Source organism: Gadus chalcogrammus, chromosome 19 (genome assembly GCF_026213295.1).
Source record: "Gadus chalcogrammus isolate NIFS_2021 chromosome 19, NIFS_Gcha_1.0, whole genome shotgun sequence".
Taxonomy (NCBI): Eukaryota; Metazoa; Chordata; class Actinopteri; order Gadiformes; family Gadidae; genus Gadus; species Gadus chalcogrammus.
In genome coordinates this window covers 13,219,883-13,245,663 of record NC_079430.1, presented here as the reverse complement: position 1 = coordinate 13,245,663, position 25,781 = coordinate 13,219,883, and the positions used below count along the sequence as shown (strand labels likewise).

At 47.9% G+C, this 25,781-nt stretch overlaps 2 protein-coding genes across 2 annotated transcripts; one reads left to right on the top strand and one right to left on the bottom strand.

Moving 5' to 3' along the window:
* Positions 1-73: 73 nt before the first annotated feature.
* Positions 74-11,260, top strand: LOC130372534 (DENN domain-containing protein 11-like). Its single transcript, XM_056578584.1, has 9 exons — positions 74-776; positions 2,592-2,691; positions 3,043-3,201; positions 6,119-6,275; positions 7,128-7,266; positions 7,885-8,016; positions 8,350-8,500; positions 8,837-8,905; positions 9,124-11,260. The coding sequence occupies exons 1-9, from the start codon at positions 386-388 to the stop codon at positions 9,317-9,319; spliced, it is 1,494 nt and encodes a 497-aa protein (XP_056434559.1). The 5' UTR covers positions 74-385; the 3' UTR covers positions 9,320-11,260.
* On the bottom strand, positions 11,051-20,026 carry LOC130372533 (FYVE, RhoGEF and PH domain-containing protein 4-like). The gene is made up of 14 exons (XM_056578583.1): positions 19,662-20,026; positions 18,240-18,344; positions 16,987-17,536; positions 16,342-16,876; positions 15,907-16,052; positions 14,891-15,047; positions 13,954-14,092; positions 13,763-13,821; positions 13,453-13,596; positions 12,675-12,847; positions 12,321-12,351; positions 12,153-12,236; positions 11,747-11,872; positions 11,051-11,415 (listed from the first exon to the last, which is right to left on the bottom strand). The coding sequence occupies exons 1-14, from the start codon at positions 19,780-19,782 to the stop codon at positions 11,263-11,265; spliced, it is 2,523 nt and encodes an 840-aa protein (XP_056434558.1). The 5' UTR covers positions 19,783-20,026; the 3' UTR covers positions 11,051-11,262.
* Positions 20,027-25,781: the final 5,755 nt, after the last annotated feature.

The window sequence follows — 25,781 nt, the reverse complement described above, 5'->3', positions numbered from 1 at the left end:
AGATATGGAAAGTGCGTCACTGAAAGTGAAGGCTCTGCGTTGTTCAGCGGACGAGTTGCGTTCAAGACACATCCGCGTTCGCAACGCGTCGCGCTCGGTGAGCGTTTTGAACGAGTTGTCTCCGAACGCACCATCACACGTAGGGTTTCCGTCTCCACAGCATCACGTTCATCACCACAGAGTAGAACTGGAATACCTGGAATACGGGGAAAACGCAAAGTGTTTTGTCTTTTTTTACGCGAAATGCGTGCATAACGAACCAGAAAGGCTGCACATCCTGACTTAATCTTTCAACCCGACGCATCCGAGTTCAGATCAACCACGGATGGACCTGGCGTCTTTCCGCTGAACGTCATCCGTGAGGGGAGCCTGGGTGGGGACCGCGATGGTAGAGCGGTCGGACCGAGCGCCTCTCCTGGACTGGGAAGAGGTTCCCCCCGCGGAGAAGCCGGATGAGGCGGGGGACGACAGCGAGAAGCCCCCGGCGAGCCCCTCCAGCAGCCGGGCGCTGGGCTGCAGCGCCCCGGGTTTTGGGTGGAGCACCAGTCCGGGGGGTCCCAAGTCCGTCTGCATCGACACAGGCGGCGGCGGCGGCAGCGCCCTGCCCGCGACCTCCATCACCCCGGCGGCCCCGGACGCCCCGCTGTGCCCGGACACGGACGACCCTCCCTCGGACTCCACGCCCGAGGAGCTGTCGCTGGAGAGCAGGATGGTGAAGTGGGAGGAGAAGGACCAGATCGTGTCCGTCTTTGTGGTGGCATTTAACACCAGATCAGGTGAGGCGGGAATAAAGACAACGCCTTTATATTAACTATCACTATGGGATTATCAGAGTCGGAATTCTGTGCACAGTGTGTAATAATGTGCATGAAAGTAGACGGCGATGCAAAAAAAAAAAAAAAAACAGAATGGAAATGCAGGCAGCAGAGAGAGACGAGGGGTCTCAGCCACGCCTAAAGCTGAAGCCTTTTATGTGGAAAACCGAACCCGACCCCAGACAAAAACCCGCAGGTCTATACGAACCGTCGTCTTGATGCCGACATAATCCACCAGGACTGAACACCAGGTGTCTAATGGGTGGATGTTCATGTTAACCTCCCGGGTGGAGGTGGCTAAGGACGGATCGCAGTGATTAAAAAAACCTGTCCGGCGGTGCTATTCATTTTAATGAGGGCTGTGGTCAAGATCCACTCAGGAACAGCCTATCACATACCTAATCTATACCTAATCTATACCCTCATCATCTATACCCTAATCTTTGAAGAGCTTTCGAGTGTACAAAAATATTTATTTTGCTCTCATCACATAGATTGCTCTCATCAAAACGATTTGTATAATAACTGATGAAAATGTTCAGTTGAGATAATGAGAATGCATTATTTATAACCCATTTAGGCTGAATACACGAGTGCAGTAATACGGGAGGAATAGCAGTCTGTTTTAATGTAATCAATAGAAACCTTGATAATTGTGGACAGAGGGTATCGATCAACAGGTGTGTGTGTGTGTGTGTGTGTGTGTGTGTGTGTGTGTGTGTGTGTGTGTGTGTGTGTGTGTGTGTGTGTGTGTGTGTGTGTGTGTGTGTGTGTGTGTGTGTGTGTGTGTGTGTGGAGGACTTATGCATGGCGCTATGCACAGCATTTTGGCTGAGTCACATCCACCTCCTTTCCTGTCACTGAAATGTTTCCTCTGTCACCTCCTTCCCTCATATGGTCAACTCCGCTCCTCTCCGGAAACTCCTCTCCTGTCTCCTCCTCTACTGTCACCTCCTCTTCTGTCACCTCCTCTCTCCTACTGTAACCTCCTCTCCTCTACTGTCACCTCCTCTTCTGTCACCTCCTCTCTTCTCTCAACTTACCTCCTTTCTTCTGTCATCCTCTCCTCTACTGTCACCTCTTCTCTCCTACTGTCACCTCCTCTCTCCTACTGTAACCTCCTCTCCTCTACTGTCACCTCCTCTCTCCTACTGTCACCTCCTCTCTCCTACTGTAACCTCCTCTCCTCTCCTCTACTCTCACCTCCTCTCCTCTACTGTCACCTCCTCTCTCCTACTGTCACCTCCTCTCTCCTACTGTAACCTCCTCTCCTCTACTCTCACCTCCTCTCCTCTACTCTCACCTCCTCTCCTCTACTGTCACCTCCTCTCTCCTACTGTCACTTCCTCCCCACTCTTTCCTCCCGGTCTCCCTGGGTCTTTTCTCAGTCCTCTGATCATCTCCGCTGTGTGACCTGGCTCCCCGACCTCCTTCCCTCCTCCCCTTCCTCTGGTCAGGGCAGTAGGGGCCCCTGGAGGGCCCTCACCGACCTTCTCCCCTCCTCCCCTTCCTCTGGTCGGGGCGGTAGTGGCCCCTGGAGGGCCCTCCCCTCCGGCCAGCTGGCGGGACGGCAGCGAACCGAAGTGTCCAAAACCATCAGACACAAGGAAGCTGAGTTACATTCCACTTTGTGCAGTATAAGGATATTAAGTGTGTGTGTGTGTGTGTGTGTGTGTGTGTGTGTGTGTGTGTGTGTGTGTGTGTGTGTGTGTGTGTGTGTGTGTGTGTGTGTGTGTGTGTGTGTGTGTGTGTGTGTGTGTGTGTGTGTGTTGCTAGGTAACATGCTGGAGTGGTGCCTCCCCCGGGACATGGACCTGGACGGCGTGGAGTTCAAAGCCATCGCCAGCGGATCCCACAGGGTGTCCACCGACTTCATGTAACACACACACACACACACACACACACACACACACACACACACACACACACACACACACACACACACACACACACACACACACACACACACACACACACACACACACACACACACACGCCCTAACACCAGTTTGATCTTCCTTCACCATAATTTGAAATCAGTCTGATTGGCTCTGGATGGTGAAGTCTCACACACACACACACACACACACACACACACACACACACACACACACACACACACACACACACAGCCATCTGCTAGTTCCTCAACTGGTGCCCTTTAATCTCTCTCTCTCTCGTCTTCCTCTGTCTTCCATCAATTCTCCCCCCCCTCCCTCCCCCATAGTTACTTCCGGAAGGGGAGCTACTTCGGCCTGGCGTGTTTCGCCAATATGGCGGTGGAGAGCGCGGTGGAGCGCGGCGCCAGGATGAAGTCTGTGGGCATCCTGTCCCCCTCCTACACCCTGCTGTACCGCTACATGAGCTTCCTGGAGCACCAAGTCAGGTGAGGGCCCCATCCGCTAGCACGCCGACGGGCTAGCATGCTAAAAGGCTAGCATGCCAATAGGCCAATGGAATAGCATGCCAACGGGCTAGCATGCTAATAGGCTAGAAGGCATCTATAATAAAAGTCTATACAGGCTAGCAGGCCATTTGCCAAATGGAATAGCAGGCCAACGGGCTAGCATTCTAAGCAGAAAGCATGCTAGTATGCCATGCTAGTATAAGATAAATTGGTACTTTATTAATCCCAGCTCGTAGTATTGGATGTAACAGCAGAAAGTAAAGGTGAGCAATAGAAAACGACAGATACACCATTTTATAATAGTGAAAGCTAATTGGACAATCTGAAAAGGTACAATACCTTTTTACACATTCAATGATCACGTTTCTGACAATCCCAGTGCTTGGCCTGTAGGGGGAGCGTAGCGTAGACGACTCTTCAAACTAAATAAGACCCTCCTCCTCCTCACAGGGCCTCACAAGCACCTCATCCTCCAGGGTCCTCTGGTTGACCACTGAACCTGTCTGGAGGGCACACCTCACACGGGAATCAATAACATATTTCATGAGATTATTAAACGATAAATCGTGTTCAGGACATAGGAGAGCCCCTATGCCCTGATGGACTGAGTTCATTAGTGTAGGGTGAGTGGACTCAGACAGGGGGCCTGGGGATCATTAGTCTGTTTAGACCTGCAGACCGCTGGATGCGCTCCAACACAACACGGAGCAGAAATAGATTGTCACCTTGACAGCTCATTTATCCCCGGAAAACAGACACTATTTTTGGTGGCAACAAACATTGCCCTGGCGCCTAGTGTCGTCATGGTTACTAGAGGGTTGAGGCTTTCAGTTTAACCAGTGAAGGGAAGCACAAACAATGATACCAAATACAGCCAATATGCCTACCAATATACCTACAAAATACAGCCAATATACTTACCAAATACAACCAATATACATCCAATATACATCCAATATACTTACCAAATACAACCAATATACGTACAATATACATCCAATATACTTACTTAATACATCCAACGTAATTTTCAATATACATAAATACTGAATATATGTACAATATATTGTGCATATATATCTAATATAGATCCAATATACTTAGCAATTCAATATACTCTACGTACAAATACATTCAATAAACATATACAACAACGAATATACATCCAATATATCTACCATTATATGTACAATATGCATGCTAATTAGCATCCTCCTGGGCTCTACATCCATTTACTGAGATGATCTCTTGTGGTCCTAAAGGAAGCATTCCCCTCCCCATCAGGGACCATCTCCCCCTGACTCCTCTCTCTAAGCCTCCTGGTTCCTCAGGGTACATTCTGATCCCAGCCCCCCCGTGACGTACCCCCACCTCAGGCTCCTCATCGGCCCATCACCTAACTCCCCAAACCCTGAACCACACCACACACTCCTCCACGCCACACACTCCGGGTCACCCTCCGACCGCCTGCTGTGGGCTTGGGGAGGTGGTTCGGATGTACAAAACAAAGGACATTCTGTGGACAGGAATGCAGCGAAATGCGTGACTCAGTGACCCAGGGCCTAGTCACCATGGCTCCCCGTCTTGGGGCGGGCCTGGGGCAGAGAGGTTCAGTGACGCAGGGCCTGGTTAGCTGGCTGCTCAGGGTAGTGGAACTGGTTTGTGTCTCTACAACACCTCCATACCCTATCCCTTCTTTCTCGTGTTTCGGGGAGGCGGTTGTGCGCTGATTTGATGATAATGGTTTCATGAGTCGCTTGATGTGGAGGATAAAGAGATGATTGATCATTGTAAGGATCTTTATTCATAAACATGACCGTGTTATTGTTATACATTCATGTTATTCATTGATTTATGTATCGCTGAATGGCCCTACTGTGGATTGTGGTCACACTTACGTATGTAACCATGGTAACCAGACAATACTCTCGTTGGCCTTGTCTTGTAAACAGACGAGTTGAATCCCTGTCTCTGGTCTCCTGCTGAGGTCTCATCCCAGTAGATTTAACTCAATTGGCTCTTGCTACTTAAACCTGGAACCCAAACACTGGATTAACCAATCAGCTGAGGGCCAGTAAGTGGTCTGTCTGAGGATCAGTTTAGATGAGCCAACACATCCACACCACCCGGAAACTGTCTCACACACCCTGAACCTGTCTCACACACTCTGAACCAGTCTCGCACATCTTGAACCTGTCTCACGCAACCTGAACCGGTCTCATAAATCTTGAACCTGTCTCACGCACCTTGAACCCGTCACACACCCTGAACCTGTTTCACAGACCATTAACCTGTCTCACTCCTCCCTTTCTCTCTACCATACAACTACACAACACCCTGCGGCTTCACAACACAACCCAACTGCTCCACACTACACTTCTCACAACACAAATACACAACACAACGGCATACAATTACACAATAAAATGAGTTTTCCTCGGAAGGCCGGAGGTCCAGACAACAGGTGGAACCAGAGGGCTGCCCATGTCGTTCCATATGCATGGAGGAACACATCAGTTTTACACCATGAATAAACCATGGCTCCCTCTGTCTCTGTCTCCCCCCCGCCGTCTCCCTCTGTTTCCCCCTCCCTCCCTATGTCTCCCCCCTCCCTCCCTCTTCCCTCTGTCTCCCTCCGTCTCCCCCCCCCCCCACCTCCTTCTCCTTCTGTTTCCCCAACACCCCCCCTTTTGCGTCTCTATCCCTCTCCCTCTGTCTCCCCCCTCCCTCCCTCTCCCTCTGTCTCCCCCCCCCTGCCGCCTCCCTCTGTTTCCCCGACCCTCCCTCTGTCTCCCCCCGTCTCCCTCTGTCCCTCCCTCTTGCCCCTCCCTCTCCACCCACCCCCCTCCCTCTGTCTCCCCCTCCCCGTCCCCGTCGCCCTCCGTCTCCCCCCCAGGCTGCAGCTGCAGGCCCCCGGCCACTACTCCCCCCTGGAGGCCTTCTACGAGGACAAGAGGGCCCTGCTGCCCCCTGGTGGTGAGAGGGTGGTCACTGTGAGCCCGGCCCACACCTGGAGCACCACGCTCAGCCACAGCATGCACCCCGAGATGAAGGTGGGTGAGACGCACACGCATGCACACATACACGCGCACGCACATCTGTATTAAACCGTCACACACACCTGTATTAAACCGTCACACACACACACACACACACACACCTATGTCTCACGCACGCACACACACACACACACACACACACACACACACACACACACACACACACACACACACACACACACACACACACACACACACACACACACACACACACACACACACACACACACCTGGATCACACGCACACATACAATTGATTTTTCATAAAATTGATGGTCGCAGAGTAAAAGGTTACATATAAATATTCATATCCAACATTAAATATTCAACATAGCTTCATGATGACGGGTTCCTTCTGACCAGGAGGATTCATTAAGTCGATCGACGTCTGTGTATCACAAAAGATAGTAGCCGGAGTAGGGAGAGGGTGTGGGGGTCGGGGTGACTCCGGACGAGCAAAATTCATACCAAAAAGTCACCTGCAAACACAACCCAAACTACACACAAAAAAACAGGGCAAAGATGGATTGTCTGTGTGTGTGAATTGTGTGTGGGATGTTAATGTATTGAACTCCTGAAGACACATGTGTATAGTGCAGTTGATATATATTGACAAAAAAATACGATAATAATAAAATAAATATATATAATAAAAAGATATAATAAAAAATAGGAAAAATATAGGAAATAATTACAGAGGTCCGGAACTCAGTGACCTCATAGCGGGCTACGGCCAATGGTTCCTCCTGGTCGACTCTGAGTGTCTGGGAGTCCCGGTGCTGAACACCCTGATAGGCTCAGTCCCAGGGGACTCACCGCAGCGCTGCTCTCTGATTGGCTGCCCAGATCACCCACCCGGCGGGCTGCATGTCCCAGTTCACCCGCTTCTTCGGAGAGCAGATCATGGTGATATGGAAGCTGGCGCTCCTCCGCAGACGCATCCTGATCTTCTCGCCGCCGCCGGTGGGCGTGGTCTGCTACCGAGGTGAGCTCCCCCCAGACCCTCGTCTGATAGCGTCAGAGCCGGGGCGCCTCCTGGCTCCGTACTTTACACAGTAGAGCCTCACACAGAGGGGTCAGCGAAGGACAAACAGGGCTCTGAACACTCATTATGAACACTCATTATGAACACTCATTATGAACACTAACTATTGCGAATAAACCAGTGGTAGTAAACCCACCACCTTGGCCCTGCAACATACAGGTGCATCTAAATTAATATGAATATTGTGGAAAAGTTAATGAATTTCAATAATTAAATTTAAAAAGTGAATCTCATATATTATATCGATCCATTTCACCAAAAGCGAAATGTTGAAATATATACTGAGTTTTGCGTTTTCATGAGCTGTAAGCCATAATCATCAAGATTAATTCAAATAAAGGCTTGAAATATTTCACTTTTGGTGGAATGAATCAATAGAATATGAGTTTCACATTGAAGTATTTGAAATTAATTATGTAGAGGAGCAGACCCACAACATCATGACGTCAAGTCATGACCCCTGGTGGTCCTACGAGGACGCAGCTGCCTTCCATCTCCAGCTCCCACTCGAGTCACGTCTTGTGGTTCATTCTTCCTCGTCTCTCTCCTCTTCCTCAGTGTACTGCTGCTGTTGCCTTGCCAACATCTCCATCCCCGGAGTGGGCGTGGCCGTCCCGGAGTTCCGCCCCTTCTTCTACGTCAACGTGGCTGACATCAGCGCCCTGGAGAACGAGCTGGCCTACGTAGCATGTGAGCGCTCGTAGCCGTGTGAGGAACCAGGGGGGCGGGATGGTCTAGACGTTAGGGTTCGACCCCACACAAAAAGGCCCCGGGTTCGAACCCCAATGTCCGCATCCTAGCCTGTAACGCTTCCTTGAGCAAGACGGCCAAACCTCTACCTGTTCCTTAATGAATCCAAAACAAAACTCACTGCAAGTCCCTTTCGATGCTAAGAAGTGAGACTGCTGAATTATTCAATTGCTCAAATTGTGTGTGTGTGTGTGTGCGTATGCATATGCATGTGTGTGTGTGTCCGTGTGTGTGTGCCTGTGCATCTGTGCGCATGTACCTGTGTGTGCGTAGGCACGACTGAGAAGATCTTCGAGGAGAAGAAGGACCTGTACGACGTGTACGTGGACAACCAGAACGTCAAGACGTACCGCGAGGGTCTGAAGCCCCTGCTGCGGCTCAGCGCCGCCGACAAGGACAAGTACCGCCGGCTCACCGAGCAGAGGTAGGCTACCTGAACCCAGCAGAGGTAGGCTACCTGAACCCAGCAGAGGTAGGCTACCTGAACCCAGCAGAGGTAGGCTACCTGAACCCAGCAGAGGTAGGCTATCTGCTCAGAATCTGGGAGTGGAAAAAAGGCCTGTACTTGAACCTCTGCTAAGGCCTCGTTCATGCAGGCCTCACCTAATTGAACGAGGTTCCTGCACTAGGCAACACGGTTTGTTCTTATCACTTACGGTCTGTGTCCGCATAGAAGGTGACACTTGAACACTATTTTCTTTGCTGACGGAACACATGATACACTTAGTTAATAGTTTTGTGTGTTTGCATGTGTGTGTAGGCAGATGCTGTTGTACTCTCAGGAGGTGAACGGAGACTCGATCTCAAGTGAAGAAGATCTCTTCATACTGTAAGTACATCCCAGCCACACCAGATTTCTCATGTTCAACGCCATGACATAATTGACATCATTTCACAAAGCTCCTGGCCAGGAGTGGTATTCCAGAGGGCTAATTGCTCGGGTGACTTCCCTCATTAAGCACTGTGTGTTGTCTGAAAAGCACTGGATAAATAAAGTTGGATTGATTGATCAATAGTCATTGCTCTTCTCTCTGGTGTGTCCTCCAGGTTCTTCTTGGAGCAGAACAACCGGATCTTCCAGACCCTGAGCGAGGTGGCGGGCAGCCCGGACCCCACCCTGACCCACGAGAGTGTGCGGGCCATGGGCCTGGACCCCCACGGAGACCGGCTCTTCCTGCTCCACCTGCTGGAGATCTACGGCTACGACACCCTGCTGCTCTCAGACCAGCTCTGCTGCAGCTGAGGCGACGGACCCCCCGGCCGTCACGCCCCGATCGCCTCCTGTTCTTTAACCGGTGGGGCGGGGTCAGAAGGTCACCTCCTGGAACTCTGTGCCTGCCCCACAGCGCCCCCTGCTGTGCGTTTCTCCTCCGGATACGGTGGCTGTGGGACAGGCACCAAACTTTGTTATGGACCCTCAGGGTCACGTCTGTACTCCGACAGCACCCTTGGATGTTCTGATCGGTCCGAAATACGGAAGCTACTTACGATGTCTGGTCGCCTTGACAACAATGACAGACACGTTGTCGTTTGGCAAGGAGGGGTCATCATAGGACGTAGGTTTTAAAAACAAACGCTGCAGACCAGTAGGCCTCCTAGAGCAATACATCCTCCTCCCTAGCTACTTAGTGCAAGGCAGAGGTCTGGATTAAAGTGCTGAATGTTGATATCCCCCCCCCCCCCCCTTATCCAGATCCCTCTCTTAAGGGGTCAGCGTCTCAAACTGAGAGAAGGTCAAAGGTTTGTCCAAGAGGGAAGTTACCTGGAAAACGGTCAGGTGATAATAGGCAGAAAGTACCCATGTGCAGAATTTATCAAGGTTTGATGAAATACGAAATACAGCACTTTGTAAATGAATGGCCAATAGGCCTGGTTTCTAATCGATGTACAGTCCAGTGTGAACGCATGCGTTTGTTTTGGGATCGGGCAGGCGGCCATCATCGTGTGTCAAATCGTTAAGAGTTGGGTGGTCTACCGGCTTGGTGTAAATATCGTTTAAAAGATTTCATAGAGTTTGACATAAAAGTTACAAATCTAAGTCAACACACTGTAAATTCACCAGCCAATCAGCTTGTAGTCTTGGCCGTCTGTGGCCGCGCTTTGAATATGAAACGCAGGGAGAGAATCTGTATAAAATAAGAGCTTTTTAGTGGTGGAACGTTCGCATTAGCCATGCACACTGGAGCGCACACATTCACTGGTATATAACAAACTAGTATTTGGATGCGTTTGTTTGAGTTCTAGTATTTAAATAGAAGATTAAGATATTGGGCTTGGTTTCCAAGGGCAACACAGTCCGTTGTAGTCCACTTTAAGAGAAGAAAAGAATAATTGAGTGCGTTGTTGACATCCTGTGAATCCTGGGAGTGACGATCATAAATAAAGAAACGGTGACTGATGCACACATTAAATAGAAAGTAAATGTTAAGAACCCATTCAACTACTGGAAGATGTGTCTGGAAGTTCTGAGCACGTCTGCTAAGCTGGCGTCCTTGTGGCTGGAAAACAGCCAAAGCCATAGTTATGTCCTTTTCAAAATGTGACTTTTCTTATCATGCACTACATGGCAGGACTGAAGTTTTAGAAACCAATTATCGGTATTTGACCTTCGGGTTTCAAGGTCAAATGAACTCTGACCTCACTTTCTTTCCCTCCAAACTGTCATTCGATATTTTTTAAATGTTGGTTTTGTTTTATTTGCGTGAGATATTCATGTATTTTGTTTTGTACAAGCCGTTATGAATAGTCGTCAGGTGTAGATACTCTAATGCTGTAATGTCCACATGTGAAGTTACGGGATCAGAATCCGGTTTTGTGGTTCCGGTTTCGTGCGGCTCTTGAATCACTTAACGTACTGTTCTTCGTTTTTTGTAAATGCTTGATCTAGTATCACATCGTCTCACTACAATCTATAAACACTAAGCTGAGGTCCATGCTAAGCTAAGGTCGTGATGGACCAATAAACGTCCCTCTTGTTAAAAATCAATCACTTTATTTATTTTACTGTAAAGGCATTAAGAATAAAGTGCAAAAATACTTTCAGGATTCCAACAACAATCTCTTGGTGTTTTTCTTCATGGTTTCTCGATTGTCTGTAGGTTTCCATTGTGAGCTCTCAGGACGGCGAGTGTGTTCTAGAAGCTCTCTGGACGGTCCCCCGTTCGCAGCCACATCGTCACAAATCGATCAGCGGCTGAGTGAACCGACCGGGTCCGGTAGGCGGGGTCTCTTGGGGTCCTGTCCCGACAGGACACCGTGGCAGGTGTCACACACCTTGTTCAGCCTCCCCTCGTCGTACTCCAGCGCCACCTTGTGGTCCGAACACTTCCCGCACACCACCTGTGGGGGACCAGGAGAACACAGTCAAATAAACAGCCCCTCTGTCACACGGGGTCCCCGCTGAACAACAGGGCTATCCGTTCAGGCAGCACTAGTGAGGTTCACTATGGTGTGGTTCACTATAGTGCACTGGCGTGGTGCACTGTGCTACACTATGGTGTGGTGAACTATGGTGTCGTTCACTGGTTCATTATGGTCCACGTCAAGGCGTCTGCAGACAATCCACAGACATTGGGCGTCAAACGTCCCAACAAAGACCTACTACACCCTTCAGTGTTTCAGGATTTGAGCATGGGTTTGGAGGTCGTGTGATGATGACGTCATGACTCACGCAGCCACACGCCCTGCAGTGATGGCGTCGGCGGGTGAAGGCGTTGAAGGCCTCCCGACACTTCATGCACTCCATCACCTCGTTGTCCCGTGTCCACCGCGGCGCCCGCCGGCCCAGCTCCTCCTCCTGGTCACGGGTTCACAATACCGTTACTACGTGGTCGTTTTCATCCAAGGTGACTTCCAGTGATTTAGTTTCAAGGAACAAGTCACAGAGGAGCCACTACGTGGGTTTTGGGCGTCCCTCTCAATTATTTATTTAGGTTTATTGGGAATTCGGACCCAGAACCTTTTAGACTGGGAGTCAAACATCCTATCCACTCATAGCAGCAGCTCTATGATTGAGCTGACCAATGATCAGTCAGTGGCAGGGAGTTCAAACGTGTAGAGTGACGGTGAGAACGTACCGGTTCGGTCTGAGGAGACACCTTGGAGGCCAGCTTTAAGGTTTCAATCTTCGCATGGGAAACATCAATAGCTTTTTGGATAACCTGAGGAAAAATATATATATCAACACGATATGATTCCCATATATTATATTGACATAAAACTGTAAACTAAATCTAAAGCCTTACCTTAATCCATTCATCTCGTTCTTTTTCAGAGCTGGAAAAGTGCAAATATAAAATTTACATTAAGTTTGATTAAGACCGCCAAAGTCAAAACAGCATAATTGGTAATTGACTCATTGCAACCCTATTCCACAAAATCTGTAATCATCTCGAATCATCTTTTTATTTTGGGATTTTTCATGCTCTTCATTTTGTTTTCTATTTTTGATAAGTTTGATTTTTATTGATCTGTGTGAAATAAATGTAAATTAATCAATCAATCTTTAACCATCTTTAACACTGCACTGAGCTTCCTCCTCCTCCTCAAGCCCCAGCCCTCCTCCAGCCCCACCAGCCTCCCGCCCTCCTCCAGCCTACCTGGCCTCCAGCTCCAGGGTCTTCTCCTTGCCAGAGACCTGGAAGCTGTGGGGGTGCTCGTGGTTGGCGGTCCGCTGCACCGTCATGCCCTCCACCCCGATGCGGGTGCGTGCGCCGTAGCGCTGGCCCACCAGGACCAGCCGGGGCGTGCAGCACAGCAGGAAGTCGTTGAACTGGGCGGGAGGGCGGAGCAGACAGAGGTTACCACACCCTTCTACTGCACCCTTCTACTGCACCTACCACACCCTTCTACTGCACCCCAGGGGGTCACAGTAACACTTTGACTCTTTAACCCTGGCCATACTGCACAATACATTTTGTACATCTCCCGGTCTATCCAGTTTAAAATTGTATATACATTTATAATATTCTTCATTGCTGTTAAAACTTATGATGTATTTTATATATTCTATTTTTTTGCTATTGTATTTCATTCAGGATGAAGTATGGCTCTAAAAAAAAGAGTGATCAGACAAGGAAGAGGTATGGCTCTAGATAAAGAGTGATCAGACCAGGACGAGGTATGAATCTAGAAAAAGAGTGACCAGACCAGGAAGAGGTATGGCTCTAGATAAAGAGTGATCAGACCAGGACGATGTATGGCTCTAGATAAAGAGTGATAAGACCAGGAAGAGGTATGGCTCTAGATAAAGAGTGATCAGACCAGGACGAGGTATGGCTCTAGATAAAGAGTGATCAGACCAGGACGATGTATGGCTCTAGAAAAAGAGTGATCAGACCAGGAAGAGGTATGGCTCTAGATAAAGAGGGATCAGACCAGGAAGAGGTATCGCTCCATGGCAGACTTGTTCCTGGCCGCCAGCTTCAGCAGTCGTCCCTCCCTCAGGAACTCTGTGGACGGCCTCAGGATCTCCTCCTCGCTGACCATCTCAAAGATGTCCAGTAGCTTCTTTAGACTTTCCTACAAAACACCCCGTTAAGACTATACATGGTCCGCTAGAGTACAGGTTAAACCAATACATAGTAATCTACAATACCACAGGGGCCCCTACTGTATCCCAGGGGCCCCTATGGACTCATAGGGCCCCCTATGGTTTTCTAGGGGGCCCCATGGTGGTGGTACCTACAGCCCTGTGGATGGCACTGTTGGAGTGTCCTGCTGCCATGGCGATGGCTTCCAAGGCCTCTGCAGGAGAGGAGGAAGACAACGCAGGCAGGAAGTGAAACTTTGTACAAGGCTGATCGAGACCACATGGCGAGTCCTAATATGGACTGTCTGTCTGTCTGTCTGTCTGTCTACGTGTATGCGTGTCCTCACTCTCAGCGGGGGAGTGGTCTGGGTCGTCCCGAGGCAGTGTGGTCAGGTAGGCCGTCAGCAGCATCTCATAGCGCGGGACTCGCTGCACCGGCTCAAGCATGTGGTGCTCCAGGCTCAGCCGCCCACACACCTCCTGACTCTGGACCAATCACAGAACAACAGCGTGACATGAGCATGATTAACTAACTGTGTACAAGTGTGGGAGTTGTAACTTAAGTTACACCACAGCTAGTGATGTATGGCAATATGTTACGTATAAGTTTGGCAATTTCTGGTTCTGCTTTTTTTTTTCTTTTTTTTTTTTCAGTGAATGCCAGTTGGCAGTCCTTTCCAGTGATTCCTGTTCATTAGTTAAATTCATTGACTTCCAATCATTGAATCCACCACAATGAAGGTGAATCTTTTGAATTTCTTTTGAAATATCCAAGACATTTTGTCTCCTCTTCGCTACATGTTGAGCCACGGCACATTTTTAACTGGTCTGATAACGTGATGCCGGTCTGATAACGTGACGTTGATCTTTGAATTTACCGCGCTAATCAAACAATATAAATAAACAAGCAGCAATGAGAGCCTGTTGAGTCCAAAAAGTTATATTATTTTTAAGCGAACCGCACCAGGGTTCGTTTGGAAGCGAACCGAGACCACCTCTTCGGCTGGGTCTCGGACCGGCTGTTTGGTCCGCACCAGAGCTCCCTAAGGGCTTATTCGCACCTGAATAAGTTACACCACAACTACTGATGTGTGGCAATATGTTACGCATAAGTCTGGCAATTTCTGGTTCTGTTTTTTTTTTTTATCAGTGAATGATGTCAGTTGGTAGTCCTTTCCACTGATTCCTGTTTCATTCATTCACTTCCAATCAGTGATTCTACCACAATGAAGGTGAATGCACTGAATTTCTCCCCTTCAGTCCCGGGTCCCCTGTGGTCCAGACCTGTATCTCCAGCAGGACGTTCCTGAAGGCGGCTGACCGCTCCCTCCAGGCCTTCAGCAGCCCCATGGCCACCTCAAAGTTCCCCACGTACTCAGAGTACATCCTCAGGAAGGGGGCGTGGCGCAGAAGGATGTCTCCCAGGGCGGGCCGGTCCCACCTGGGGGGCGGGAGGTCAAGGGAGGTCAAATTTACATTTAGGACATCTAGCAGACGCCTTTACCTAAGGCGACTTACAATGAGTACATTTGTCAGAAGAAAGTGAATCAACAATATATCACTGTCGGTACGGTAAGGATGTTCATAGAACTAAGTGCCAAGCACTAAAAATCGCTAGGATAACCCATTCGCCGTATACAACGAAGATAGCTAGGGTAAGATGCTACACGATGCTAAGTACTATTATGCAGTGTCAGGACTTACAACATACAATAAGTGCGTAAGGGGGATGTGGTGGAGGTTATGCAGAGTCTAGGTGAACTCTGAACAAATGAGTCTTGAGTATTTTGCGGAAGCTGGTGAGCATCAAAGGCCATCAAAAGGCCATTGGCAGACCAGGCTTTATGTACAACCAATACCAGGACAATACTCATGACATTGGACTCATGATTCAGAGATCAGTGGCTCCACCACCAGAGGAGATGTACACTGCTATGACAGACCCTCAAGACAGGGTTTACAGAACCTGTCCTAAAAGGTTTCTATATACACACACAGACTGATGATTCATAGCCACGGTCAAACTACAAAGGTGTGTTGAAATGCACATTGGTTAAACTAGGACGTCTGCTTCCACACACATTGTTTTAAGCTAAAGATGTCCCAGGTTGTGGTGGCAAAAGTGTTCAGCCCTAAAGAACTGGGTCACAGGGATACCACCGCTTCAGAATCCAAACATTTTCTATACTTGACTGTGACACCAAAGGCCATTGGCTAACAGGGCGTCATGCCCCTACCAATCCCACAGCTCGTGACCCTGCAGTGAGGGACGGAGGTGAGGGGCGCGGGGGGGGACCCACCAGTGCACCATGCGCTCCTCCAGGTCGGGCAGGAGGAACTGGCTGTGGAAGGAGTGGATGGAGGAGATGTTGGAGAAGAGGTTCCTCACCACCTCCAAGGGGAAGGAGCCCTTGGACGCCTCTTCAGACAGACCGGAGCAGAACACCTGAGGAGGAACCAGAGGAACTCAGTGAGCAGAACACCTGAGGAGGAACCAGAGGAACTCAGTGAGCAGAACACCTGAGGAGGTGTTCTGCTGCTCCTTCTGAGCTCCTCTCAGAAGGTCTGTTGTGGTCCGTTACCGTGCCAACATGAGGAAGGACGGGTTTTGTATCTTCTCATGAACGAAAAGGGAAGGCTTGGTATGACATAAACATGATGTTAGCAGACAGATGATCTCAAACATCTAACAGCCTCAGGGAAGGTGTGGAAGAGGACAGATCCTTAAACTATACCTGGTCCAGGAGGTGGAGGCGAACGACGTAGGCACGCTCCGTCATCAGGAGCTCTGTCGCGATCTGGTACAGTTTCTCCTTCCTCTTGGACTCCTTCTGGTCCTTAACTTCCACGTCCATGTGTGGACCAACGTCCTCATGAGTCCTCCCCACTCCTAGACCCATCAGGTCCTCCTCAGAGCCCTCCCCCGCTGGCCCCTGGGCCCCCACGCTGTGGTGCAGGAGCTCAGGGCCGGCACCTACCCGCAGCCCAGGACCCGGCCCTACAGGACCAGGACCCAGGGCTACAGGCCCCAGAGCTACAGGGCCCAGAGCTACTGGACCAGGACCCCGCCCTACAGGACCAGGACCCCGAGCTACAGGACCAGGACCAGTCACTACAGGACCTGGGATTGGGTCTTTGGAGAGACCTCGCGACTCGAAACTCACGACGGTCTCGCTATCGGTGTGATACTTTCTCTTGCAGGCCGGAGACCCGGAGGTGGAGGGGTCCGACGGAGTTAGTGGAGCACATTCTGACGGGTCAGCGGGGGGGCTGAGGAAACAACAGTCACAGAGATAATAGGAGGTGTTGAATGCTAGGAAGGGCATTTTGAAAAAAAAAGAAAAACAAGATTTGGGGGTTCAAAGGTCCGCCGCTGTAACCTGAGTCCGTCCCGGGGGTCTGGGGTCTGGGGGGCGAGGGTCTGGAGGGCTGCACTGCGGGGTCGAACCCGCTCCTCCTTCCTAGCGCAGCCGGACTGGGTCTGGCCCGACCAGGACCTCCTGAGCCAGACGGCGCTCCTGGTTTTCCACAGGCTGGGGCTGCGGCGTTTGGCTGGCTTATTGGCGGCGTCTCCTGATGACGGGCTGGGGGGGTTAGACTGGCCCTCGGCCCCTCCTCCTCCTCCTCCTGCACCTCCACCTTCTGCTCCTCCACCACCTCCTCCACTCAGGGATGGACTCAGGGCTCCCAACAGCGGGGTCCTCACGGGGCTGGTCCCTGCAGGACTCCTGGAGGTCAGGGACTCCGCTGGGATGACCTGGATCAGGACCGCTAACCGGGCTCTCTGGCCGCTGGGTGGTCTTCCTTCACCAGTAGGACAATGGGAGGCCACCAGTGAGGAGACGCTGGAGTGATGGCGGCCTCGTGGCGAGAGGTTCTCCTGCACAAAGGCCTTTTCTGGGGACTGGAAGGGGGCGGGGTGAGGGGGTACTGCAACAGGATGGGAAGAGTTCAATCAGTCTTTTGATCAAATCTGATCCTTGCTGATAAAGTGCTTTACATGCATTTCTAATCCATCAACATTTCATTACTAATCCCTCAACATTTCATTACTAATCCCTCAACATTTCATTACTAACCCCTCAACATTTCATTACTAATCTCTCAACATTTCATTACTAATCCCTCAACATTTCATTACTAATCCCTCAACATTTCCTTTAACAAAAGTTTTGGAATATTTTCATTCTGTCATTCTGACCGGAGACATTTTGAATTTTCGGTCCTCCTCATTTTTTTTCCGGTCATTGACCGGTAATTACCGGACAACAGAAACTCTGACTAGAACCAAACGTGCACAAATACTCTCTATATGACCTCATGTCACAGAGTTCAACCAGAAGGGAACTTCTACTTTTACATACATTTGTTGAAAGTATAACGGCATGCATCCAAATGCTTCCTCACTGTGCACACAACACCCCCCACATTCCACCACTTATTACTGCAGTCCCATTTGCTATAAACCATTTAGTGAGGAACTAGTGGAGATGAATGAATGCATATCGGGTAAGGGCATCTTGTTTAAGGAGGCCTACCTACAGGTTAGGGTAGATATTGTTAACCGAGAAGGACCCGTTCTTATCGATCCATATCGACTTGCAGTGCACCAGAAGATGTAGTTAAATCCTACCTTGGGGTGCTAAAGGCGAGCCCTGGTTTTGGTCTCTCCTCTGTGGACTCAGATGATCCGATGCAGTCCCAGATTGTCTGTAGGATCCATCCACACCACTACTGACTGGAATAAAACCACAACCAGGTACTCAGGGAACCTGCAAGTATTTATTCTTCCGAGTCAATTTTAGTATGAATGAAAATCAGAAGGAGAGAAAGCAGGTGGTGGTGGGAGAGATCAGTGTTGGAGACGGCCCCTCAGCTTGAAGGACTGACAGAGTTGTGGTCAGTCTCATGTGATTCAACTTGACGCTCACTTTGTTTCCTTCCTCCCTCAGTTGCAAGTCGCCTGTATCGTTTCCCAAGAGGCTCATGCATGTCCATGGATTTTAAGAAGTATTACACCAACGTCATCAAATAACAACATCAACTAATCTTAGTTATTTGAGTATTTCTCTTCTAAATAGCCAAGGGAACTTTATTTATGTACCACTTTTTTTGCATCTCTGGTATCAGATCAACAGTTTCTCTGGTATCAGTTCATGTATCTCTCTCGTATCAGAACAACAGTCTCTCTGGCAGTGTTGGGAAAGTTCTACTTCAAAGGTCAGTTCACAAATTTTAAAATGAACTAGTTCAGCTAAAAGTTCATGATTAAAAATGTTGAACTCAGTTCACAGTTCCAAAAAATGAACTAGGGCCTAGTTAGTAGTTATTTTTTTCAATGTGTTGCTTTGAGCTATTCTTTTTTTCCGGTATTTTGAACATTGAGCCTCCTTTGTGGTTTGTCTAGGATGAAATAGAGTGCTACGTTTTAAAGGTGATAAAATGCTAATTTTGTAACCGATTTGATGTGGCTGCCGAAATCTAAATCTGAATCCATGATACCTTCTACTTTTCTGGCTTTCATTGAGGTTTTCAGGAACAGAAAGTGAAGGTGTTGGGTTACAACACTATGAGTTTGTTCCAGGTTGTCAGCATTGTGGTTTCCTAAATGCAACGATCAACAAATGGATTTAAAACATGTCAACTAGACACTGGTAGCCCCAAATATGGTCATAACGGCACTGCACATTTCAGTTACAAAGTCCTATTTTGTACTAAATGTGTCCTAAAAATATAGATAAATTAACCTTTATAATAAATACTGGCTATAGGCAGTAGTAGGCACGCTAAATCTTCAAGCAACGCGTGTACCTTTTAGACTTGTTCTGAGGGCGCCTGGCCATTTTAATCAGTTCGAAAGTAGAGAACGTCCTCAGCTGAACACTGCAGCTAATCAGACTGCTGATCGATAGTCAATCAATGCGGCTGCGACCCAAGTAGGTAGCCTACGGGATTAACACCAAATACAAGTTGGCCATGTTGTTGTCCGAGCGTCAAACAAGTTTACAACATTTTCTTATAAGTAAAAGTTGATTTAATTGGTTAATTGGCTCACCGGTCTCTGAGGGCTGGTCATCCACGGCGCCTCGCGACCTCCTTCTTAACGCCACCCGTCTGAACTCCGTCTCCAACCCCACCTTCAGGACCAGGCTGTGTCTCTTTTTCAGATCGAACATGTCGGGGGAGGATACAGTCACGTGCTCCGGACTTTTCTCTAATCTATACACATGTGGAGAGGACACCAAACGTGTGGGTGGAGGTTGAAGGTCCGTCGCAGCAGCTGGCTGCGGATGGTGTTAATGATGTTAATAACGCTGATCAAGTGGCGCCAATCTTCATGAAAATCTGCGCCCTCGTTTACAGGCGTCTCACGACGGGACGTCTGTCGTGAGTATCGATTCACCAGGATAAGCGACCATCATCTTCCTCCCTCAGCCTCTTATCTTCACGAAGCTCTGGTCGCTCAGCAAAGCGAGGCAGAGGCAGACCACTGTTTCGGTCATTCACGCAAGAACACTGTTGTAGAGTGGTATGAGAAGTAGAAAACCCCAATTTATTTTGGGAGGTTAAGGCGATTCCTTCTCATTCCTTCCTTCCCTAACCCTAATCGCTTTATAGAAGTCTACCCTTGCTTTCAACAAAAACGTTGTTATTGTGTTCTTAAACAGTTTGTGCATGTTATTGGGGGGGATTGGAGAAGTCATGACAAGTTGAATAATTTTTTGTTATGCTTACTTACTGTCATTGAAAATTTATTATTTTACATGGTACAATGTTTCATCTGGAGATCTGGAAATATCTGTTTAATTGAAGGGGTTCGTTCAATTTAAAGGGGGAGGAATGTTGTAGAGTGGTATACTGACTTCCAACCACTAGAGGCAGTAGTGCTATTGCTCTCTATAAGAAGCAGGATGTAGGATTGCTATGCTGTGAGTGCTAGGTTCCCTGGGGGACAATAAACATGTGAAGAGTAACGTCTGTGTCTGGCTAGTTTATCCCATTATACCCAATATACTACAAACAATGATTCCGTTGGTTTATTATTTTATTGTCGGCCACCATAAGGCAAGCATTATGCTAAAACAGTCAAGCACACCTTCATCTTAATCTTAATCCACCCATTCCTCCTTTATTTATTTCCAGGCGTTTAAATTGTGTAAGAAGGCTTTAGTGAATGAAAGGTGTTTTCATGAGATGGGGTTGTTATATGCAGTCTTATGACTGGGGATAAAACGTAGGCCTATTATAATGAGTAAACCATGCACATATAATTCATCACTTTCAGTCTGTCTGACCAGGCCTAGACCAAAGGGATTAGGGGTTCAGATCTTAAACAACAGTACAGTACTGTTATCTGAATCAGCAGTCATACACTTACAAATACATAATACTGTGCCGCTTGGTAGAGATGACAGGAGAGCAGAACATCCCTTAGGTCTGTCATCGTGTTTCTGCATTTAACCTTTTGGTAGAAAAGCGTTTTTTTTAATACTGTCACATCACAGGCTACAGGAAAACACGCTCGAAGACTTGTGCTGGTCTCGCCTTGAAAGGTTGGATTCCTAAGAGTTATCTGCTATGTGAGCTGGTTATTTTGTCACATGTAATTCAATCAAATGATCAGGAAGACCAACTGCCTTTGGCTAACTTCTTGCGGGATTCACTGTACTGTCATTGGCAGTTGGTTTTGTTGGTTCCTGAACTGATGGGAGAGGACAATGGTTTTCATTAGAAGTTCTCATGATGTCATCAAAGATCAAAGCTTGTCTATAGCTTTTATCACCTTAAAGACTGGATTTAATGAGTTTGCAAGTTGAATCCCTGCATACAGATGCATCTCTTTCAACACTTCTCTTTTAATGATGTGTGAGTATTCAACTATTGCAATACTTTAAGAGCAGCCGTTTTGTGTTATTGCAATATTCACCTTGAACTGGTAAGGGATTGGTTTGATTTGTGCTTCTTCTACTGGGAGGTTCTTCTTTCAAATAAATGCTGGTTAAAAACTTTGGATTAATGAAAGATGATCGATGTGTAAGGCCTGACAGTAGTGTTTTAAAAACGTTTTTCAAACACACAAAACGTATATTGGGGCACACACATTCACGCCATGTTTTGCGCCAGTAAGATCCGTACAAAGCAAAATCTGGTTCAGGTGAAATCCCAACGCCAGTGATACAAAGCAAAGCTTCAATATTGTATACATAACTGTCGAAAGGTTGCGAATTTTTCTTTGATCAGCTATGAACACCGAGCTCAAACTGTGATCTGAAACCAAACTCGTTGACGCGAGCATTTAAATAGTCCTTTAGATCTATCCCATCGCACACGCTCCAATACTGACTCCGTTCATCTACGTCTTTGGTAAAAACAAAGTGGGACCCACCGCCACAAACGGGAAGGTTACAATCGGCTGGTGGGACAAAGCTGTCGAGGTCGCTTCGTAACAAACAAGTTTCTGATTGATTCATGGGGTAAGTACCTCTCCGTCATAGACCACCTGTTACACATCCTGTATCAGACCGGCCCGAGACCAGAAGGTGGGTGAGGTCCACGGCTGGAGCTCCAAAAGAATTGCGGGAGAGACCCTGACCGCCGCCCCCCTGGGGTTATCAGTACCGTTGGATCCGTCCGGGTCAAGGTTCAGGGGGGGGATTTGGTTGATGGGGAGGGGGGGGGGGGGGGGAGTGTGTGAGGGTCAGGGAGGAGGCACTGGGGGTCCCTTTGCTTGGGGAGGTGCTCTAGGGGTCCTAGAGACAAGGATACAAGAAGAACAGTAAGGGGACGGGCAGACAAGTATGAAGGGGTTGAGAATACCTCAAGGAAAATACGGACTGGCCCAATCTGTACAACTCAAACAGTAACTGGAACAAGTGAAGGGATACGTCGAGTTTAGTCCCAAGATATTAGAACAGTCGGCGGTAGTCCCCGTGGTCTCCCCCATAACCCAGGACTAGCAAGCAGTACTAGGATAATGGAGTACTACTGGGATGCACTGGGCTGTGCCATTACCTGGTGGGGGGGTGGGGGGGGTCTCTCTCAGCTCTGGGGTCGTCTGGTTGCGGAGTGGCGTTGTGGCAAAAAACTGCTGACAATCTGGAACAGACTCAGAATGTTAGTCAGACAGACAGCAGAGCCACCATCAGACAGACAGACAGACAGACAGATCAACAGTCAGACAAACACATCACCAGACAGAAAGACAGACAGACAGAAAGACCAGACTGAGCCTCCTGGCATGATGGCCTGACGGGAACCTTGACTTACCTGAAGTTCACAGGTTAAAACCAAACTCTAGTCTATCTAGCTATCTGTCCTTATTTCACCCCCATTTTAACCGCTTGGTACAGACCGTAGGCGGATCTATCCATCATAATGCCGGGTGGGCCCTCACACTTTTGATGCAACCAATGAGTGGATGTTGAAATGGCTTGTAATGGCTAATCAACAGCTCCCCCTTGTGGTAAAACATGTGCACCTCTCTTACAGATCAATAACTACGTTTAGCTCAGAGAGGAGCGACAAAAGTGATTAAATACGAGGTTGTTGATGGTGACGTGAAAACAAACAGCAAAGACACAGAAAATACTGTTCATTTATATATGATAATTACAGGAAATAGGAATATTAACATGACAATGTACAGGTTCAACTTTAAAATACCTATGTACACGTGCATATAAAGTGCTCAAAAGCAAAGTCAGGCATCTGTTACAATTGTTGGCGTGTTGTTTAACAGTGTGCCGGAATTAATAGTTTCATGTGGTGCAAAAACCAACATCCAGCTACTCCAAAACATCCCCCTCACGCCCTAACTCAACCACCATGTTCAGTCACATGATACAGGCTTTTCAGGAGACATTTGTCCTCAGATTGCATATTTAATAAACGTGTAAAGGTGGAATGGCATTGCAGCTTTTCTTGTTGGTGCACAACACACAGAGCCGTCAGTTTATGATTATGACGGGGTTATGAGAGGAGTCCCAGGAGAGGTGGGGTGTAGTTTATATGGCAAAGCGACAGTGTAATATATTAAAATCCATCTCCATCGTTCTGTTTTTGATTTATATGTTATTTGATAAAAGCTGATGGATTATGGTGTCCCTCCCTCGGCTATCATAGGAATTCTACTCTGCCTTTAACCGGAAACATAAATCTAACCTTGCATAATTGCAGGGAAAAACATCAAAGGACATCAGGATATCAGTGCTTTAGTTAGTCTGTTCTGTATGACCTCTGCATCACATCGTCCTACTGCTGCCAAGGGAACTTTATGTTGATAAACCAACACGTCCGCTGAACCGGCCAACCCCTTTGTCGCCAAAATGCTGTTCTTCAAAATTCAACGGAAAATATTTTTGGTTTTTGACAGATATAAATCTACATCAGATTGTAATTTGAATATTGGCAAATAATAAAAGTAGGAGGTTTGTATTGGATACAATATTTCACAAAGTGTGTGTGTGTGTGTGTGTGTGTGTGTGTGTGTGTGTGTGTGTGTGTGTGTGTGTGTGTGTGTGTGTGTGTGTGTGTGTGTGTGTGTGTGTGTGTGTGTGTGTGTGTGTGTGTGTGTGTGTGTGTGTGGTTCTGTCTGCGCGGGCACGTGGAGGAGAGGGGGTATCACAGAGAGGAGGTGGTTTCCTTTTTCGCCGATGGAATCTAATCTGGACATGATGACATCACTTCCCTTGCTCCAAGGAAGTGACCTACGGTCCAGGCTCGGAAGCATGAGGGTGGTAGGCGAGAGGGATTGGCCGTTTACAGAGACGGACGAGAGTCATAGACATCAGCAGACCAAGTGATGCACAGCCTCCATGCATGAGCAGCATGAGAATACAGATAGAGGAGATGGGGGTGGTGGTTAAGCTAGGCTAGCAGATACATGGTCCACAACATATCAGACGAGGAGCCATTGTTTACACTTGTTCTGCCTGTCAAAGTACCTTGACTTTTCTTTCAGAATTAAGAATAGTGTTCTGCACTTTCAAAACTTAGAGACGAACAAGGCAAGGCAAAGGTAGTGCTTTACACTGCTTTCTGCACGCACACAGTCTTGCATTTACATTCACACATACATACACACCATACATACGAACATACATATATACATACATACATACACACCCAAAGCAGATATATTCAGTACTGCTGTACTCTAAGGCCAACAGCAAAACTAAATAAAGCCAATATAAATGTTTTACTTCCCCTAATGATCTTATAAACTCCCCTTTTGTCTCAATAGCCAGTGACAAGTTACAAGCAGTGATTTAGTGATGGATTAGATGTGCAGGTAAGAGCGGTCGGCCCCTCTCCCTGACTTTGGTGTGATGTCATGAGCAAGCGCTCCGATAACAGGATGTTTTATCTTCCTTTGCAGTGGCGGTCTGAGGCGACAGGGGGCGCCAGAGTTCCAGACACAGTCAGTTGGTAAGCAGCATCTCTTTAGGGTGTTTCTTGGAAAGAAAAGGGCAAGTCTGATATGTTGTGTATCTCGGTGCATGGGTATTTGGGCTTAGAAAAAATTATCAAATGTATTAGGTCAAAAGATGTGTTACTTAAAATGCTAATCTTTGCAATACATAATTATGTTCTTGTCTTTGGTTTAATATTATTGTTGTTAATACGTACCGATGTGCTACGTACATTGCTGAATGCAGTCCCCTTAACAGTAACACACTAATAACTCTGTAGCCACAGTTGATGTTTTAATGGTGTTAATGTTAATGGTAACACTGATGCAATGAGCGACAGATAGGGGACATGGTCAGACCTAACCTGCCAATGAGCTGCAGTATCAACTCATTCATAGAAAGAAACACAGTCAACAGTGAAAGAGCCGATGACGTAACAGCGGATAAACAATCAGATGTTGAGCAGTAAAGGTGCTTTGTTCTCTGACCAATGGCCGAATGACATTTGGTGGCTCTCATTCTTGGAACCGTATTTGTTTTTTGCTTTTGTGGGCCCACTATGTTCATTGAAACATGAATGAATGGCTGAATGTTATTCTCCATTCAGCCAGTAGTACTAGACAGAGTAAGTACAAGTACTACAGCTGTGAAATCATCATCCCAATATAAACATGCATAGCTAGGTAAATGGCTTTGAGTGAAAACTATAAGGACTTTTCCAGCGGTCTTTTCCCACAATGCAGTAGAGAAATGTAGATATTACA

Excerpts from the sequence above, each read along its gene's own strand:
- LOC130372534 (XM_056578584.1), top strand. The coding sequence starts at position 386 with ATGGTAGAGCGGTCGGACCGAGCGCCTCTCCTGGACTGGGAAGAGGTT. Across the intron at positions 2,692-3,042 it reads AGGGTGTCCACCGACTTCAT|TTACTTCCGGAAGGGGAGCT; the intron begins GTAACACACACA and ends CCTCCCCCATAG. Across the intron at positions 7,267-7,884 it reads GGGCGTGGTCTGCTACCGAG|TGTACTGCTGCTGTTGCCTT; the intron begins GTGAGCTCCCCC and ends CCTCTTCCTCAG.
- LOC130372533 (XM_056578583.1), bottom strand. The coding sequence starts at position 19,782 with ATGTTCGATCTGAAAAAGAGACACAGCCTGGTCCTGAAGGTGGGGTTG. Across the intron at positions 16,877-16,986 it reads GACCCCCGGGACGGACTCAG|CCCCCCCGCTGACCCGTCAG; the intron begins GTTACAGCGGCG and ends TTGTTTCCTCAG. Across the intron at positions 15,048-15,906 it reads GAGGAGCGCATGGTGCACTG|GTGGGACCGGCCCGCCCTGG; the intron begins GTGGGTCCCCCC and ends CCCGCCCCCCAG.